General features: G+C 36.9%; 1 protein-coding gene across 1 annotated transcript; it reads left to right on the plus strand.

Annotated features, from left to right (window-relative positions):
- Positions 1-11,854: 11,854 nt before the first annotated feature.
- On the plus strand, positions 11,855-18,749 carry LOC121411772 (ornithine decarboxylase antizyme 1-like). Its single transcript, XM_041604622.1, is given in 5 exon segments — positions 11,855-12,131; positions 13,890-13,944; positions 13,946-14,038; positions 15,178-15,421; positions 16,618-18,749. Coding segments are annotated over 5 exon segments (633 nt in total). The 5' UTR covers positions 11,855-11,997; the 3' UTR covers positions 16,725-18,749.
- Positions 18,750-21,107: the final 2,358 nt, after the last annotated feature.

Consider the following 21,107-nt stretch of genomic DNA (forward strand, 5'->3'; position numbering starts at 1 on the left):
ATAGTGAAGGTAAGAATAAAGTAATCAAAATATTTAGATTCAGTGGCGTAACTACGGGGGGCATGGGGGGCACGTGCCCCCCCCCCCCCCCCCATCGGCTGGCCCCCCCCCAAAAAAAAAAAAGGGAAAGGGAGAAAAAGAGGGAAAAGGGAGGAGAAACGTAGTGGGGAAAGAAGAGATTATTGTTTATTATAATGTTATATTACATAGGTCATGTAGATTCGAATCAGTGATAGGTCAATACGCCATCACGTGACCATGGCTGCGAGGATCGCATTTGTTATATTCTAGGTTTTGACGTCACCTCAGGGAATATACCGCGTTGTATTTTCAATTGCGGCGTTATATCCACTGATACCGTGTTTACACAGGGACAGGGCTCGGGGGTTCGACACGCGAGCCGTGCTCAACACGGCAATTTTATGCTGTGTAAACGCGATCAGTGTGATCCGCGAGCCGTGTCGAACACGGCTTTTTCGATCCGCCAAAATCGTAGGTTTCAACCCGCGAGCCGAGTCAGACTCGGCAATTTTTTCGTGTGTAAACAGAAAGCCGTGTCGAACTCTCTTGACCTAGGTCACTGCGCGCGCTTTCACTTTTGGCATTGTTGTTGTTCGCACGGACAAGATTCGATTCCGGCGGTGAATTTCCCGCCTTTAATTTGCGACGTCATAATTCTTCTTCCGTTCGAGATCCGCGAGCCGTGTTGAACTCGCCTTTTTATATGTACGTATAAACGCGATCTCTGATCCCTTCTTCGCAGTGTTCAACCCGGCTCGCGGATTCAACACGCGAGCCGAGTCAATGTGTAAACACGGTATAAGGTGACGTCACTCGCTGCATACAAGTTGCGCAGCAAGGTAGTTGATGTACGCGCTAGTGTTAACGCGTCGATTGCATGAAGAACGCGCTTAATGTATTTAAAAAAAAAACTATTATGACGTAGATGGATCAGAGCAGTAGCAAGAATTTCGGGTTTGAGCCGGATGATGAATGCAATTTCTGATGGCGAATCCACATATACTATATAATATAACAGATATTGCCTGGTCTATCGTTTTAATAAATAACATTTCAACTCCCCTCCGAAGCTATATTTTTCCCTCGGGATAATATTTTCCCTCAGCGCTGCGCGCTTCGGGCAAAATATATTCCCTTGGGAAAAATATAACTCCGTCGGGGAGAGGAAATGTTATATTCAAACTCTAGGTAGGCAATATCTGTATAATATTATATTATGTTATATGTTATATTACATAGGAAGCATTTTTTCATTACTTTATGAAGCATTATTTGCTTCATTGTTTCTGGTGCTCGCATAGACTGTTTAACGAGATATATAATCCTGTTGTACTAAAACCTCCCGTTTTCAAATCAATATACACAAATATATTTCCTCGCAATTCGAGTTATTATTGCTTTATGTAGTGACATATTCTTCTTTTTCATGACTACTTAAAGTGATTGCCCTATTTTAAGGTCTTAATATAAAATATTTCCTGTCTGTGCTAACGTTCGCATTAGTGGATTTGTGAGATTTCTGCTCTTCGTGAACTCCTTAAATCAGTCCTTAAAATGTCAATTTTTCTGATCTGAATATCAAAAATTTTCAGCTCGCGCTTCGCGCTCGCATCATTTGGCTAGTGAAATACGTAGGGTCTTAGTGAATTCCTACAAACAAGCCTTAGAATGCCCCTCTTCAGGTCGGAATATCCTAAATTTTCAGCTCGCGCTCGCAGTATTTGATTAGTGAGATGCTTATGATACTCATGATTACAATGATGACTTCAAAAAAGTGACTAATGTTTGATGTAATTGTAACAAAATCGACAAGCGCTTGGCATTGGTATTAGATGACTATGGTGAGATATGTATACTCTTAATGGATTTACAAAGAGCATAGTCCTTAAAATATCCATGTTTGGGGTCAATAAGTACAAAATTTTCAGCTCGCGCTTCGCGCTCGCATCATTTGGTTAGTGAAATACATACGGTCTTAGGGAATACATACAAACAAGCCTTAGAATGCCCCTCTTCAGGTCTAAATTTCCCAAATTTTCATCCCGCGCTTCGCGCTTGCAGTATTTGATTAGTAAAATGCGGATGATAATCATGATTACAATGACTACAAAAGGTGCTTCATGACTGTGTTTAGATGTAATTCTAACAAAATCAGCAAAGGATGGCACTAGAATTAGATGACTGTGGTGAGATATTTATACTCTTAATGGATTCTGAAATATATTCCTTAAAATTTCTCTATTTAGGGTCAATATATAAAAAAAAATTAGCTCGCGCTTCGCGCTCGCATTGTTTGTTTAGCGACACAGTTACATATTATGATTACAAAAAAATTGCTTATAATGTCCCTTTTTAACTCTGAATATCAAAAATTTTCAGCTCGCGCTTCGCGCTCGCATTATTTTAATCAGTGAGATACATATCCGTTTAATGGCACTGCATGTCCTTAAAATATATCTATTAGGTCAGAATACCTGACAACTGAGCGCGCTTCGCGCGCTCCCTAAGTGACTCAAAATTTTTGCTGGTGCCCCCAATGCCGTGACCCACGGTACGCAACTGTTTAGATTGGATCATTAGTTCAAAGTTGGTATTTTATGCATTGAAAGATATGTTTCGAGGGATCTCCTGAATGTACATACATGTAAATCACTTTGATATCTCATTGAATTAGGTAAAGCATTCCAGAGGACAGCAGAGGCACCACCATCATCATCATTATCGCCATCATCATCATCATCACCACCATCACCATAATCATCATCACCTCCACCATCATCATCATTATCATCATCATCATTATCATCGTCGTCGTCGTCGTCACCATGATCGATATCTCCATGATGATGTAGGTATAATTATTCGAACATTTATTTCCTATATCTAGTATTTCAACATAATGCGAACTACGCTCCCGCGCGATATTAGACAGTACAGTAATATCCCCCTTCCCTCTACCTTCAGCTGTCTCTCTTTCCTTTTCCCCATCAATCTCCCTGTGTTTTTTTTTTTTTTACAATTTTTCCTTTCTACTCTTTAAGTTACTTTGTATTTTTCTATATACTTATTATTCTTATATTCCCAATAGTCTTCACACAAAGGTATATACTCTTGCAACTATCTATTTCTTTCGCTGATAATCAGAATGATGATTATATCATGATCATTTTCTTATTAATTTCAAGAAATTATAACTGGGGTGAACTGATTTGGTGAATTATTTTAGTCAGCTTCTTTATTCATCCAAACAGAAAAAATATACCCCTTCCCATCTCAAGCTAGGATGCCCGTCATCACTCTGGGGTGATTGTTGGTGAACTTAATCGATAGAGGGCAGAAGTCTGTCTGCCTGGGCGCAAATCAAATCAAGTAGAAGTGCCGTAGCCGAGTGGTCTAAGGGGATCGAGGCACATGAAGGTCCGGGGTTCAATCCAGCACGGGGTTCGATCATCACATTTGCCCTTGAGCAAGGCAATTTAATCAACAATAATTTTAGATACATCAAAATAATAAATGATAACAGGCATCATTTTGTGCCATCAATCTAGAAATAATCTATTCCGAGGCGCATTGTTAACCGGGGGGGGGGGGGCACTTACATTGACGAGTGGATACCATGCGCGACCCCCAAAACACGTAAAAAGGATGTCTTTTTCAAGATAGGGCACGTTACATACGTAACGTGATAAGGGTGCCAAAAACACAAAAATAATGAAAAAAAGGTATCTATTTCACTAGGAGAGCTACGGTGTTTACGGTCATATTTGCGGGGGTGATAAAACTAAATTAAAATTTTATTTAAGAAGGATGTCCTTTTTGCCCCAACACAACGTGTTCAGAGTCCGATTTGTGCGAGGTGTGGAAGGTGGGGCCGTACTAAATTAAGCCAAATGATGTGTAATGGTGAAACCGACGACCGACGGACCCGTGACATAATAATAAAATATCGCTGTATTGTTTAGGGGTTCATTTCAGGGAATATTTGCCAAGAGTGTCGTTTTGTTTCCAAAGAGGGTTGGGTTTCACACGCCAATATACTGTCTTGTTAAGGGGTGCATTTTCAGAATATGGAATATACGTGTTTAAGGTGCTTTTCGAGACCCCATGGTCGCGCATATCCACTGATCGTCAATGGAAGTCCCCCCCCCCCCCCGGATCGTTAATTATATGAATAATTCATAACGACTCATAGATTGCGGGAGCATTTGTGAAATCAATGGGCTATATATGCAGGACAAAAGATAATCAAACAATACAAGACGGTGCTGTCGGGGGAATGCTTTCCCTATATAAATATCAAGACAAGTATCTCCAGCCCTTGAATGTCAGTATTTACTCTACTATAAATGTTTTTGCGTAAAAAATGATAATGTTGATATTGATCTGATCGATTTGACATAAATTTGCACCTGCGGAATTTAAATCAAGTTCTACGAGGTATTGGATAGAGCGCCCCCTGCTCACGTTTGAGAGACATAGGTAATACAACTCCTGAGACGCCCTCGAAATGCACCTCGAGCGGGCTTGTCAGGATAATGTACTAATACAGGGCAGGAGAGGTGGTCTTGCACGATTTCCTGAGAACTTTTCTTTCCTTTCTTTCTTTTACTTTTCGAACTGACATAATTTGAACAAAGAAATTATCATATTTTGGAAAAAAAGAAAAGCATATTTATAAGGCAACAATAGTCAAAACTGTCTAGTTTGCCTATTCAAAATAACAACAACTCAGAAACAATTAAGTGCGCGATATGCAAGTTAAATGAAATAGCACGTGTATTATGTCGATTTGTTCCAGATAACATGGATAAAACAAACGATTAATTTGCATAATTAAAAATGCTGATAGATGTTGCCCGCCGCGACGGTAGGCCTACGGGTTACGGGGCGACGCGGTCTTAACAGTTTCTCAGTATTATAGTTAACAAAAATATTAAAAAGGAGGGGAGGGGGATTGAAGAAAAGTGAAATAGAAAAAAAGGAAGATAGGCTTATCAGAGATAAGATTTTCAAAAAGATGGGTTTGGTTCCTGTGTAGCCCTATAAGGGCTTGGGGAAGCTTGCCCCCCCCCAAAAAAAAAAAAAAAAAAAAAAACGGCACGACCAAGGAAAAAAAAGACTATTATTTTTTTAATATTACGTAAAAATCTATTGTAAAATTGGATTTTGTATTTAAAAATGTCAAAATTTTGCTCGCTCCCTTTCGCTCGCAACTTTAAAAAATGAATTTGGCCCTATATACGCTAAGTAAAAATGGTCTAAAAATTTTTGGCGCATTATATACACAACTGTTTGTAATTCAAAGTGATGTCAGCTTTATTTCGTCTTGCACGCGGCCACTCAAAATGACCTGCATAAGTATCTGCGGAGGGGGGGGGGGCAGGGGGGCAGCCTGCCGGGCCCCCCTGACGAGCCACAACCCATGCAAAGGACATGTCCCTGCCCCCCGAGCTTGAAAGACCTTTTTTGCCCCCCCGACGAGCTTGAAGACCTTTATCGCCCCCCCCCCCCGCTGACAAGCCTGCATGAAGACCTTTTTTAAATTTATTTTTTTTTGCTTGTCAATTTTTTTTCTGGTACGAAATCCTTTATTTGTGATTGAAGACCTTTTTTTCTTTTTTTTTTGCTTGTCAATTTTTTTGGCGGACGTTTTGCCCCCCCCCCCCCCCCCGTGGAAATCCTAGGTACGCCACTGCCTGCATACCGGGCCTGCATATTATGTTAAATCTAAATGCTCACTTATTATTATAAATCAATCGTTTTAAAAGTAAAAGCACATAACAAATTATAATGACAATATAATGTCGGGCAGAACTACCCGGTGGGGAACTACCCGATTGAAGATCGTTCAGAATCGCCAAGTGGGCAAATATTGGTAATCACAATTCACAAACGCCTATATGTTTTACGCTTTTTTGTTCTGTTTATAACTTATGTAGTAAAAGTATCGAACAGGCTTTCACAGTTTACTTTTAAAACTTAATTCATTTCAGTAGGCCTACGTGTGGACTTAAAAGACAAAACAAAATTTAGTGTTGGCGTTACCTACCCTTAAAGAATAGAATAGAATAGAATTTATTGACTCTTACGACCCCCTTCTGGGGTATGAGAGTACAACATATTTACATGACATGATTATAATACAAAAGAAAATAATGTATACAAACATATGATAATAATACAGAATAATAATAGGTCCATTTATATAGCGCAGCTACTATGTGCATATACTCTACTGCGCTTTGATACAGAAGAAAAATACCGAATACAGTGTACAAAAAACCCCAACAACAACAACAACACTAAAATACAAATGTATAACAGTATGAAGATGTTCTAAACCTAGGCTATGCTAAACATGAATTTACAGTATCATACAGTGTGGCAAGCATGCTTCAAAAGTGGTGAAAACCACATGAAAGATTATAAATACTTACAAAAACTATATAAATAGCCTAACTATCTAACAGGTCATAACTTCTATTTTGTACATTTACATAAGAGAAATGTAATTTGGCTTGTTAAAATTCATGCAGACTAACAAAGTGTGATGTAACTCAACTGTCATATATGAAATGCTTAACATACAGCAAGACTGTACTACAAATCAAGGATTCTCGGTTGCTTAACTGACCTACCACTTCGGGTTGTAACATTCCTGTTTATGAGCGTCATTTGATTGGATTGTTCAGATTTACATTTATATAGGCCAGCAAAATATGACATTATTTTCCTTAAAAAGAGTACTAATTTCTTCAGCTGACCTAAGCTAGAATATAAGAATAAATTCAACATGTGTAATGAGCAAGGTCGTTTAACTCTTGCTTTATTACCTAAATACAGCTCTCTTTCCTTTCTGAAAAAGGGACATACAAAAACATAATGAAATTCATCACCAGACTCCTGCATGTCACAGCATGGACAGATAATACTGGTTTCATTAAGGGCTTCCGTGAATCTGTTATTATTAATTGGTAAACGATGTGACCTACTTCTAAAACGACTCAGTGTTATTCTATCTTTTTTACTCAGCAAAACTAAATACCTTTCAAACAGACAATCCTTTTTAAAGATCCTATAATTCAGGCATACACTGTTTGACCATATTTTTGCCATTACATCCTGTTTTGAAATATCGTTTAATCTCAACTTCAGAGTGCTCAGTATCCAACTGTTACTAAATCCTTCTCCTTGCTTCAGCCAAACAATCCCAAGACCAGCATGATTCAATATCTCTTCAATACATGATAACCACTTGAATGTAGACCTTTCTGCATTCTGACTAATTAACCTTTGCAATAAATAAAATTTGACAGAGTATTTAGAGGGAGAGCCTTTTACTATTCTTAACCAGAAGCTAATCATTCTATATTTAATACTGTTAGCTAACCATACCCTTCCAGTTTCACCATATACCATACAGTCTGGCGTAAATTTATTCACGCATAATGCTGACCTGAGAAATTTTCTATGAAATATTTCAATTTGGCTCAAATCTTCATATCCCCACACTTCGCATCCATAAATGAGTATTGGTAATACAAGTTGATCAAACAATTCACATTGAATATCCAATGGCAGTTTGAGTCTTTGAACCTTTAAAGACATAGAGAAAAGAGCTTTCCTGGCCTGTGATACCTGCTTTGAAATAGCCTTTTTAAAACTTCCATTATAATTAAACCGAATCCCAAGATATACAAAATCATCTACAACATCGATTTCATCTGCCCCAAATCTGAAAACAGGAAATTTACGCACTTTACCTCTAGAAAATATCAGTACTTTAGTTTTCATAGCATTCACACTTAATTTCCAAATTTTACAATATTGAGACAATGCATTCAGTGCCACCTGCAATTCCTCTGCTGAGTCAGCCAATATTAGGGTATCGTCTGCATACAACAATGTGTATAATTGTACAAAAAGATCACTATTTACTTCTTTATCTAAGATGTCTGCACATACATTGACCAAAAACTTGAGACCTTTAAAATGATTACTGAGAAAATCCTCGAAATCATTAAGATATATAGCAAAGAGTAGCGGCGCATAAGTTTTCACCCTGCCTAACACCAACATCACATTTAAAAGTCTCAGACATTTGACCATCTACTACTGTATCACACATGATTTTGCTTGAGAATATCATAATAACTGTGAACACCTTACCATCCACCCCTGACTTCAATAATTTGTGCCAAAGTGAAACCCTATTGACCATATCAAAAGCATGAAAGCACAGTAAATCCTCTTCCGCTTAGACAAGTAAATATCAAGCAAGGATTTCAAAACAAAAATGTGGTCTGTTGTAGAATAGCCAGCACGAAAGCCAGCCTGTTCTTCTCCCAGCTTACATTCACTGTCGAAATAATTTGTTATTCTATAATTCAAGATAGAAGTGAATAATTTTCCCAAAACAACTTACAGAAATCATTCCTTTTTCCTAGCTTATTTACCTTACGGCATTAATGAGAAATAAAAAAAATCGTTTAAGCAGTGTTCAATATGCTGGTATAACTTGTAGTTTGATAACTATGAATTTCGCAATTTGTTCGAATTCTTCATGAAGCCAGAACACGAATAAGCCAAGTCCATGCGAAAAGACTTGTAATGAACACAAAGAATTATCCAGTAAGAACCAGATTATGAGAGCTCCAAGTTCACTGCAATAAATTTGACAGCGCAGCAAGCTCTGCACCCCAGCTCCACCATCTCAATTTTCGGTATTTAACAACTCGTCCGAGAACGTGTCGTTCGAGACGTTTGACTGACACTGTTTCCCTACACGTATACGTATACGAATCCCTATAAAAATCAATCCCTTTAAAATAATTCTTTCTTTGGTCAGTGCATACAAATTCAGGTCCATTCTTTGCGCTAGCATTATCTATTTTGATCAAGTCCACTTCAGAAAAATGTTGATTTGAATCAGAAAAAAATCATACACTGAAAATTTCGTTAAAAGCTGATGGGATGTAAGAAAGTTACGACAATTTAATGTTTCGCTTATTTTTCACGAAATGGTTATTATGCACATTTATATACTCAGTGACAGGCAAAATAAGAGAGTGGTGATGTCCCTCACTCATTATTTATTTATTTATTTATTTATTTATTTACTTGTTTGAATATGAGTCGATGTTTACAGGATAAGGACTACCTGGTGCATTAATGTTAAAACACTGGTTTTTGCACGTGTTCATAGAGTAATATTTCAAAATTCAAAATAAAAAAATAGCGAGTGGATGAAGAGTCGGTATTTGCATATCAACAAGGATCAAGAGAAGCTTCAAAGTGTCGTATTTACTTAGTTTATTTTACATTTGATTTTTATGAAAGTTCGGTCTTATGTTTTTTTCTATTTTTATGCAAATTAATTTGTTTTGTTGGGGGTAGAATTGCACTTTAAATGTACTGAAGTGGACAACCTTGGGTAAATAATCATGTCACTATTATATGCCCCGTCCCCTGTCAGTGTGACGTATGTTGCGATCTATAGGTGAATCGTGCTCGCCGGGTAAGTTCGCGTAAAATATAATGTACGAGCGCACATAATGGGGAGTTGTATGGGTTTTTTTCAACTATACTTAAGTTTTTCTTTTTGGGATGGGGGTGGTAGTCCGTTCTAAAAAACACATCTTTCTCATCACAAAATAAAACAGATTTAAAGGTCAAGTCCTTCTCAGAAAAATTTTGATCTGAATCAATAGAGAAAAATCAGACGAGCACAATGCTGAAAATTTCATCAAAATCGGATGTAAAATAAGAAAGTTATGAAATTTCAAAGTTTCGCTTATTTTTAAGAAAATACAAGCCAGTTACATCCAAATGAGAGAGTCGATGATGTAATCCACTTACTATTTCTTTTGTTTTTTATTGTTTGAATTATACAATATTTCAATTTTTACGAATTTGACGATTATAGGACCTCCTTGCCTGAAGCACAAAATGTTAAAATAATGGAATTCCACGTGTTCAGGGAGGAATGAAACTTCATTTCACATGACAATGACGAGAAAATCAAAATATTTCATATCTAATATAATAAAATACAAAAGAAATAGTGAGTGAGTGATGTCATCAGTTCCCTCATTTGCATACCGACCGAGATGTGCATATAACTGTTTTTTGAAATGAAGCGAAACTTTAAAATGTCATAACTTTCTTATTTTACATCCGATTTTGATGAAATTTTTAGTGTTATGCGTGTTGAAGTTTTCTCTTTTTATTCAAATCAAGTTTTTGTAGGGGTGGACTTGTCCTTTAAGACATATAATAACCTGGTAAAAGACGTATCATTTCCCGTTTTCAGATGAATGTCAACACCCTTTGGTCAAAACGTGACACCCTGAGGTTATTTTGGCGATTAATGGTGAATGGTGCTGAGAAGGAGACACCCACCCCCATAGGCGGCGGAAGCGGGGGGGGGGGGAATTTGTTGTTGATGACCTTTTTTTTTTTTTTTTTTTTTTTTTTTTTAGCAATTTATTTTCCTACGTCCCCCCTTAAAATTTTTGGGTTGAAAACCTTTTTTTTTTTTTGCTTGTCAAAATTTTTTGGGTTGTCCCCTCCTAAAATTTGTGGCTTCCGCCGCCAATGCCCACCCCGCCCCTGCGAGTCGACAACGCAAATTCAAAAGTTTATTGATGAAATCCTGATATTTAAAGGTATTGTTTAACTTCGTGAGCAGCCGATTTAAAAAATTCTCAAACCAGATGAAACATGTGTACAACTCGTGTATTAGAACTAATAAACCCTGAAAACAACCATTATTGAGAATGAAAAGCGAAAACTACAAGGAAAACCCCGACTTTTTGTAAATATAGGTGTCTTATAGACACCTAAATAGTACACATGAAATTAAGATGGTGTTTCCGGTCACTTTATATTTCAATTTTTGAAGCAATGATTATTTTCGAACGCAATTTTTTCTGGGCTATTTTTGTAACATCACAGACACAGGTGACAAGTGTGACCTTCTAGCTCAGATTTTTTAAAAGTCAAACCGATTGTTAACCAATGAGGATCATCATCAAAAACAAAGAAACATAATAAAAAAAATAATACGACATAAACGTAACAAAGTATAACAACGAGGTATTCAAAAAAAAAAAAAAATTAAAAAAAATACAAAGAAAAAAAACAGAAGAAAAAAAAAATCTTGGATGAAATGTTAGATGCGAGATACATAAATGCATACATATCACATACACACATAGGCCTATATAATATACCTAAACATAAAACGAGTGCCCATCTTTGTTTTCGACGCCTTCTCTAGCTCGGGATACAGATCCTAGTCGACAGTTTTTCGAAATTCGCATAGTGCACAATGCATTAAAAAAAGAATTATAGGGCCTACTTAGATAACCCGAAGAGCAAGATGACTTTTGACAGAGGCCTGAAAACGAGCCCTTTTTCAAGTAGGCCTACTGTAGGCCTATCTCAATAGCCCATTAAGCTTGATATTTTTCTTTCATTTTTTTCGTCACTTTTCTTTGTCCTTACTTCATTTAATAGTATTATTATTAGTTTCGGTGGTATAGCCCGCGTCCGCCCCCCGGGGCCGGCCGGGGGGGGGGCTAGGGGGCGGCTTTCGGTGGCTGGACTGGAACGTTCTCCTAGCACCATCTGTAGTACTCTAGAGATCAACGGAAACAATAAGAAAACCATAAATCAAAGAAAAATTTGAAAGAATAATTGTAACAGAGTCAAAATCGGGGTCAAACTCTGGCTCATTGAAAGCCGTAAATGATTTTTCTTTATCTATTTTTACTTTTATCTAAACAGGCGAATATACAAAGGTCGAACTGTCTTGTACCGCGCGATATCTCGCGATATCGACATTATAAACTCAGCTGCTGATAAACGAATTGACTATTACGCCACAACTCGACGTCTTTGTTCAAACAATCAAGAAGTTTTCACCTCACTGTATAGATTTTCTGCATTGCAAGTGACGAGAAATCAAGATTAATGGTGTTATCAATTGATAAATCCGCTAAACTGGATTTGAATTTTAGTAGACATGAAGAAAAAACGTCGCAAAATAGTGAACTTGATAGTTCCAACATCAACGTCATCAAAATGTCTGCCGACAGGGAAGCACTGTGAGTATTGAAGGGGCGCACTGCTACTGCCTGGCGATGGCCATTTAAAGAGCATTGACAGTTATTTTGTTATGTCTGTGCACTTAACAATCGGACCTGCATTTTCTTTGATATTTCATACCAAAAAAAAACATTTGTTGACATTAAACGTCAATATTGTGCCTGAATTAAAGAATTCTTTATCAGAATGAGGAAGAATTCAAATTTCAATCTTATAAAAAATAATCATCTGTCATGATCATCTCGTGTCTGTCTTTTGACAACATACCAGTACCTGTATTGATAACCATCATGTTTGTTGTCGTGTAAATTCAGCTTTTAAAAAATGAAACATTAATTTATTTTGAATTCTAGGCCCTACAAGAATTTAGTTGACAGATCTAGGCTCCTAGTCCCTTAAAATTTAGAGAAAGTTCCTTATTATTAAAATTGAGATATTCTAGACTAGGCCTAACCTTTTTAGTCTTGTTGGTTTCTTGCAAAAAATACCTAGCCATAATCTATGATGATATTGTAGATCTTTATCATTTTTATATATTGATATGTAAAAATGATATAAAATATCATCACAGAGTCCTCAAGGTTTAAAACTAGTACAGCTAACCAGTCATTTTCACTTAATTTCAGGGTGAAAAATGTTGCCCAATGTCTTTGCAAATTGCATCCAAACAGATTTTAAATACATAAAGGTAATTGTGTTATACTAGAAAACACTGAAATCAGCCAACACAATGTTATTCTAATTTTATAAAGGGGTAAAAATGAAGGGGATGTAAGTATGTGATTTCTATGAAATTATAGAAAATAGGGCAGAAAAATACACTAAAGAAGACCCCCCCCCCCTTTCTAAAAAAACTGGCTAAAGAATATGTTTAAGAAAATGCTGCAAGTGATCTGCAACAGCAATAGATAGAAATATCTTACAGTGAGGTATGTATTGAAGGAGGTATGGAATAATAGGGAAATGAAAAATTGATAATTTCTTTTTAAAAATTTGCACTACAGAAGAAAGGTAAAAAATAAAATGAAGTGGAGGTTGCAAAGTAAAAAAAGATAGAAACTGAAACCTTAAGTACATGTGCTTTTCTATTGAGTATTGCCACATATGTGATTATCCCATCTTTAATCCTGCTATTTTTTTTTTTTTTTTTTAGTTGCTATTCATAGATAAATTGACTTCATTTTGTGACATGACCTTCAATATTCTCTGATGGATTTTCCCTACATCAACGCTCGATACTAGCACTGGACTGAATATACAGGGGGGGATCATATTTTTTTTCAAAAGATGAAATTTATGCTAGTCCAATTTGGCAACAGAATTTTGTGTAAAAAGGCAATCTTCTTCCCACCATAAACATCTGCGACTCTGGGATGTGCTTCTTCTTTATGCAGGCCTACACACCAAAAAAATCTGTCTCAAATGAGGAGACCTGGTTTCTTACCATTATTTCTGCCACTGAAATCACAAATGTTTTTATCAAATGGTCACGGTATTACAAATTATTTCTTGGTTATTGAAAACACTATTAAAATGTCCAGTTTTAGGCTTCAGTGCATTAGTCAAATAATACCAAGATGCACACGCTACTGCATGTTAATCAATAAAATTGCAAGTTAGATAGGTGTGTGTGTCTGCTTTTTGTGAAACGCCTTCAGGCTTTGACATTTAGTGGTCCATTTCATTTTGGTTAAATTGTTTCCTACAGCTTTTTTATGATACCATGCATTTTGACATGTTTTTGTTGATGTTTTTAGGGAGGCAGGAAAAAGTTATCTCTTCACCCTTGGTAGAGCGCCTCAGCAGTGCTCCTGATGTTCCTTCGGGGTCAGACAACGGTCTTATCCTTGAGAGTGTCACTGAGGAAGATGAAAAACCGGGCCTTTTGGCCTCGCCATTCTTCAAGGTGAGCGTCGTTCTCTTCTGGGGGCGTTTAGTTGTTCATATAGTTATGCTAACTTTACTATGGCAAGCCAAAATGTGTTTCTGTTTTGGTAAATTACATGTGCTTATGCTCACATTTTCATTTTTACAATTCATCTTTAGGGCATTGTAGTATATTTCTGCTTAAAAAAATGAGTACATAAAAGAATTATTTGAAATACTCATGTAATTTCTTTCTGTCGGATTTTGGATTTATACTTAGTTATGATTATTACTGAAATTGTTAACATCGTATTTAAATCTGATGTGAGAACACTAGATTATTTTCATGTTAGTTCTAAGAACACTTCCCAGAGTTACCACAACTTCAATTTAAATTCATATATCTGAATTTCTAAAAAGCTATCTGATAGTACTCTTCTTTTTTTCATGTAAAACTAGATGAAATTCTGTAAACAATCATTTAAACCTTGAATATAATGCTGATAATATAATGTGTAAAATATTTGTCAATAGAAGGAGCACTATAAATGAAACAAAGGAAAAAGGATTAAGCATAAATTAATTTCATGATTTATAGTAAAAAAACTTGCTGTTCCTTGTATGTAAAGGTTTACCCATACATGAATTACTAAAATAATTCAAGTTGTTGATAATTTACAATAGAAGATGAGTCGCGAGATGCCTTTCCTTGACTAAGTTGACTATTGACCCAAAATGTCCTTTGAAGTTAAAACTACTTAATTAATCCAGAGTCCATTCTAAGACCCCAGTTCATGCCAGTTTGACTGTACATGTTATTTTTTTTTTGGACTTTGTTATAATTACAGAAATCAAAATTTACATGTTGTGCGGTCTACTCTAGTGGTTTGAGCATTGGACTCATGATTGTGAGTTTGAATCCCTACTCGGCCACTCTCTGCACTTTAATCAAAATGGACCGAGATTATTTAATACATGTATGTCCTCAAGGTCAGCCACAATGACTGCTTTCTTGAGATGTAATTGTAAAATGTTTCCTATGTAAATACAAACTTGGCAATTAATGCAGTGGAAGGCTGCGCTTCTCAGTTCCTACGTGTGTTGCTATGACAGAAAAAAAATGATGAAGAGTGAATTAAGAAGTTAAATTTAATTGTATTTTCCTTCCTGTGATAACAGAAAAGCCAAGCTGGAGGAGGACCCAGTGACACTAACTACATCCGCTTCCTCCATCACTTGACGGATAATTTGTTGGTGAAATGGGAGTCCATATTGCTGGAGTCTCGTTTGTACATCCAGCTGCCAGAGACCAGCTTGCACCAGGGAGGTCGAGACAGCTTGGTGGAGCTTCTTGACATAGCCGAGGAGCAGCTAGGATGCAGTCAGGTCATCATCATGTTTACTCGAAAGAGATCTGATAATGGTAGGTTCCAAATTGTTTTATATTCCTGAACCATGAGAAACCAATATCAGATAAAACTATTTACTAGAAAATGGTAGGATTCAAGTTCAAGCGTAATTACATGTATGATAACTTGACCGAGTTGTGATTTTATAAATTTTAGAAACTTTGGATGCTTCTTGAATTCAGAATTCTACAAAATATATTTTTGATGTAGATGTTTAACTAACCAACATGTTCTAATACAGAACCACCCACAAAAAGGTAATGAGAGTCAAGAAGATATTTGAATGAAATCACTTCAAATATTTTTTAAATGTTAAGAATTTCTGTATTCTTTTATTGTTTTTGTTGTTATAAGACTGAACAGAGAACTGAATAGAAAATATTGTCCCCCAACCTCATGTATACCAGTTCTTATGTTAAATTATATTTAAATACAAATCTAGCTCGAGCTAGTTCTTTCTAGAAATTTCTAGTACAGAGTTCATTCTATAAATTCGAAAAATTCCTTTTGCATTTATGAGGAAGGTTACGTGTATGTCAGAGGGGTATTTATTCTGTGTGAGCTTTGTTTGTTTGGACTTTGAGCTGCCAGATACGCCCCATTGAACATAAGCCAAGAGCTACGCACTTTACACCATTAGCAGTAGTGGCTGGGCTCCTTTTATTGGCTCTCTCCAACAATGGGAACCTGTATTACCCCCCCCCCAAGAAAAAACAACTTCATGCATGAAAGCAAATGGTATAAAAGTAAATAGATGTCCTTGCTGTGGTTCTCAAAGTGTGGAAAAATTTTGTTTTGACAAGCTAGTATAAAAATATACCAGGCTTTTAGAAAGGTTGGGAGGGAATTATTCAGCAGAAGTTGGGAGTGGCAAGTACAATTTTTTTTCCCAAGGGGGTTTGAAAAATATAAAAATTGCCAGTTCAACTGAAGATGAATAATTCCCACAAAAATTTTGAAAGAGATGCCTGGCATAATTGTCTTAATGAGTTAAAGTTTGAATAATAAATGTTGGTAATCCGTAAAGGAACTAATCTGTTGTCTCACGATGTGGCAAACTAAAATTGTGACGTTTCGACTGCACCTCCTAGTCTTCGTCAGGCAATGAAGTGGACAATCGCTGCCTGCGTCTTTTTTTTATTGTAAGCTGCATGCTTACCGTAATTCACACAGTCTGAACATGGGTTTTTATCATGCATTACATTTACAGGTCAGTTGATGAGAACGTTCAAGTTCCTTGGATTTGAAACGCTTCCTCCTGGCCACCAGTGGTTGCCACCTGCTACAGACCATTTGTTTATGGCATACAACATCTAGTTTTGAACCCAACAATATAACTGTATCGCATGCAACATCTCTTCTCCAACTCAAGAGTAGGGTATTATGACATACAACATGTAGTGTAAGATTCAACAGACCATCGTGGTATGCAACATTCTGTCTCCATCCAAACATTAGGCCATTGTGGCATGCAACATCCAGCCCTGAACCCACCAACAGACCTGTACGAGAAACAGCATCTGGCCTTTAGCTCTGTAGTAGAGTACTATGGCATGAAAGCTATAGTGGAAAACACCAATTCTTGATGGCACACAACATTCTGTTTCCATTCAAACGCTAGACCATTGTGGCATGCAACCTCTGGTCTGGAATTTCAAATCTGCCTCAATGGTAGACAACGTCTAGTCTGGAATACAACAACGGGCTGTTAACATTTGCACCAGGATGAAGTCATCATTGTATGTTTTCTTTTATTAACATTGTGCAGTTTATTTGCTCTTTGTGAAATTAGTATCAGTTCAAATTGTATTAAGAGTTAACCAAGTGTTGCAATTAATGAAAAACAATGATAAAAAGTGACTAAGATGCACAGTTTCTTTCATTTACTTGTAACCTTGTAGATTGACATTTTAAAATTGCTGCAGAAGTTGTTACTCAGCCATTATTGAAATTTGTATGGGCTGTTTACTAAGCAAGATTGTTTTATTTAGATGTATACAATATACTTTAGAAAATCCCTGATATTATGTTAGCTCGGACTTATGGGGCATTTTTTAAGATATGAAGAGCTAAGAATTATTTTTTAAGCAGTTGTATGCCCCCCTCCCCTTCTCTAAATATTGATTGATACATGTACGCATAGCTAAAGTTGATTGTCGTCCACATCCCAATAATTTCACATAATTTACTTTTTGGTCACAAATTTGTGAAAGTACATGTATTGTAATATTGAGATGATGGATAAGATCTTAAGATTCAATGTTTTATAAGTTGAGATTTGAAGAAATGTCATTTGCCAGACATGGACTTTATGTACAATTTGTATTTCTCGTTTTGTTTCCTAAGCCAGAGCTATGTCTGAAGTAGTTGATAAATTCATCTTGGTATCATTCTCAGATCACACTCCATTTTAAACTTAATATTTTTTAATTTTGGACTTGATTGTGCACATATTAGTATTGCACATATATATATGATCAACATACTAGTTTTGTTTTGTGATTTATTGTACACGAAAAAGTGGCCTGGTAATTGTGTTTGTGCAGTCGTGGTTGTTTTGGGTACTGCAGTTGCTTATAAATGTATTTGTGTTTTATTCATGAAGGAAAATAAATGGGTGGTAGTATATTCATTTTATTTCTTGTGTTGAATTTAAAATTGCATAAAACTCTGCTTTTATATCTTTAATTTGGTGACTGAGGATTTAAAACAAACTGATGTAATTGCCTCAAGCATTTAAGAATAAACATGGGTTTTCTAACAAAGAGGAAAAGTAACATATGTAAGAAAGATTGAAAATAGAATTAATGAGTAGGGAGTCGGTGACTCAAAACTGATAGCATGTACTTTATGGACTCAAATTGTACTGCATCCCCCCAAAAAAATAGATTGGTTCTATTTGCAAAAATCTGGGATACATGTAACATGCATAGGAAAGAGAGTCATGATGCGTGTTATTGCTTGTGTTTGGATACATGTATTGTTTTAACCATAGGTATCATGAACTACTCTCTTTAGGAAAGAAAAAGAAAGTTGTATAATTTTATGGATACAGACCAGCCAAACTGACCATCGGGTATTAAAGATTGAAAAATTAGATCTAAGAGCTTTATATTACAACCGGCCGACCAATATTTGTTTCCATCTACTATCAAATCGTATGGGGGGGGCCTGATGTAAAGACTTAACCATGTGCTTTGTATGACAAGGGGTTTAATCTCATGTCCAGAGATATATTCCATGCACTTGTGTTTCTTTTGGTCCATCTTGTTTGGTGATTCTTTAAGTCTTTTTATCGCATGTAGGAATTGTTTAATTGTAAAATAAATAGACATAGAAGAGCAAGAGGAATATAGGATTTTTATTTTGGACTGCTGTAGTCTTAAGAGGAGAGTGAGGGGGAGGATGTACTGGGAGAAAGAGAAAGATGGCAGAGATCAGATGAGACACAACTCGAGAGAGGGGTGGGGTATTGAGGGTGAGAGGGATACACAGAGACAGAAATATGACAATGAGAGGGAGAAACTGGATGATAGAGAGGGAGAAAAGAAACAGAGAAAGATGACAGAGATTAGCGAGTTGGGACAATATGAGGGAGAGATCAGATGATAGAAGGGGGGGGGGGGGGGGGTGGAGAGGGAGACGAGACAGAAATATGACAGTGATTAGATGGGACAATGAGAGGGAGAGACCATATGAGAGGGGTGGGGGTAGTGAGGGAGACGAGAAATATGAGAGGGGTGGGGTAGTGAGGGAGAGGAGAAAGAGAAATATGAGAGGGAGAGACCGAATGAGAGGGGTGGGGAAGTGAGGGAGACGAGACAGAGAGAAATATGACAGCTATTAGATAGTTGGGACAATGAGAGGGAGAGACCCGATGATAGAGATGGGTGGGGTAGTGACATGGAGAGAGAAATATGACAGTGATTGGATAGTTAAAGACAATGAGAGGGAGAGACCGGATGATAAAGAGGGGGGGGGGAAGTGATGTGGAGAGGACGGCGGGATGGAAAGATGGCAGAGATAGGTGGGGCAATGAAAGAGAGAAAGGCTAGGATGAGAGGTGACCAGAGGGGAGCATTATTTGCCCTGGGAGGAAGGGGGGGGACTTCCATTGACAAGTAGATACCATGTGTGAAAATGGGGTTTCGAAAGACCTGTATTTTCCATGTTCTGAAAATGCATCCCTTAACAAGTGTTGGTGTGTGAAACCTGACCCTTAACAAGTATTCAAAACAAAATGGTACCCTAGAGAAATTAAGTATTCCCTTACTTTGACCTCGTAAACAAATACAGCGATAGTTTAACGACCCCAGCATTAGAAGCAATCCTTTTTCTAGTATGTGTATGCACATTTGAGTTTATTATATCAGAGAAGCAAACAACTTATGAGTAAGTTTCCCGGGACCACCCCATCTCCTACAGGACCTTAAACACAGTGTTGGTACAAAAAGTACATCCATTATAATCTTTTATAGTATACCCTCGCGAATTGGACTGTAAACATGTAGCTTTTTCCAAGTAAAATGTATACCCCTTTTTCATTATTTTAGCATTTTTGACACCCTTATTACATTAGTACACAACATGCCCTATGTTGAAAAAGAGATCCTTTGTACATGTTTCTTTGGTCACGCATGGTATCCACTCATCAATGTAAGTGCTCCCCCCCCCCCCCCGGATTATTTGCAAACTAAGCATTAGGAAGGCGAGCTGTTGCATGTTAGAAGAGGGATAATGATACAAATAACTTGAACAGATACAATAAGTGCGGGGCAGAGAAAGGGACACTGACATAAAGGACTGGAGATTCAGGAAGAGCAGAATTTACTTGGAGGCAAATAAACAGTATCAAAAGGGGATAAATATCAGGGGCAGATCCAGGATTTTCCAAAGGGGGGGGGCACAAGTTTGAGAAGCAAAAAGTTTTTCACCAAAACTTGTCAGTCATTTATTTTGCCCACGTAAAATTTGACAAGCAAAAAAAACAAGGTCCTCACTTGTGTATGAACGACATATTCTCATTATAATATATGCTGTGACTTTCAAAGGGGGGGGGGGGTGAAGGGGCACACTTGTGTAAGAAAGGCATATTTACATTGAAATTTTTAATTATGGCTCTTAAAGGAGGGGGCAAGAGCCGAATGTGCCACCCCCCCCCCCCCCCCCCCCGATCCGCCAGTGTAATAAATGTTTATCATACGTTGATACTTCCTCCATTCAACACATGCCGATGCACAAATGCTAAGCAGTTTTATTCAGGAAGTAATCGTCTTAATTCATGGATATGCAATGCAGTCCAAACAGGATTTCATTTTCCATGATAAGAGGATTGCAACATGTGGTGTGCAAAAAATACCAGATATTTGTCTTCCCTCTTCGTATTTTCTATTCTTGATTAATCTTCTCTTTATCATATCTTCTTTCTACCTTCCCTTCTGCAACTCTCACCCTCTCAAAAACACACATCTGGCTCTTTTTTGGTAGTATAAATCTTTGTAATCAATCAAAAAATAAATCTTTTTTTTTACAATAGGATGAAAGAGAACAAGAAATAATACATGGATTTACTTTTGTCTTGTATATTTTTTTATATAGTTGTTTAACAATATGTGCACCAATAATGACAATTTAGATTAATTCTCATTAGATTACAATGAAACTAGCCTTTTAAGTACCAACTTATGTATGTACATTGCT

The sequence above is a fragment of the Lytechinus variegatus genome, chromosome 3 (genome assembly GCF_018143015.1).
Source record: "Lytechinus variegatus isolate NC3 chromosome 3, Lvar_3.0, whole genome shotgun sequence".
NCBI lineage: Eukaryota > Metazoa > Echinodermata > Echinoidea > Temnopleuroida > Toxopneustidae > Lytechinus > Lytechinus variegatus.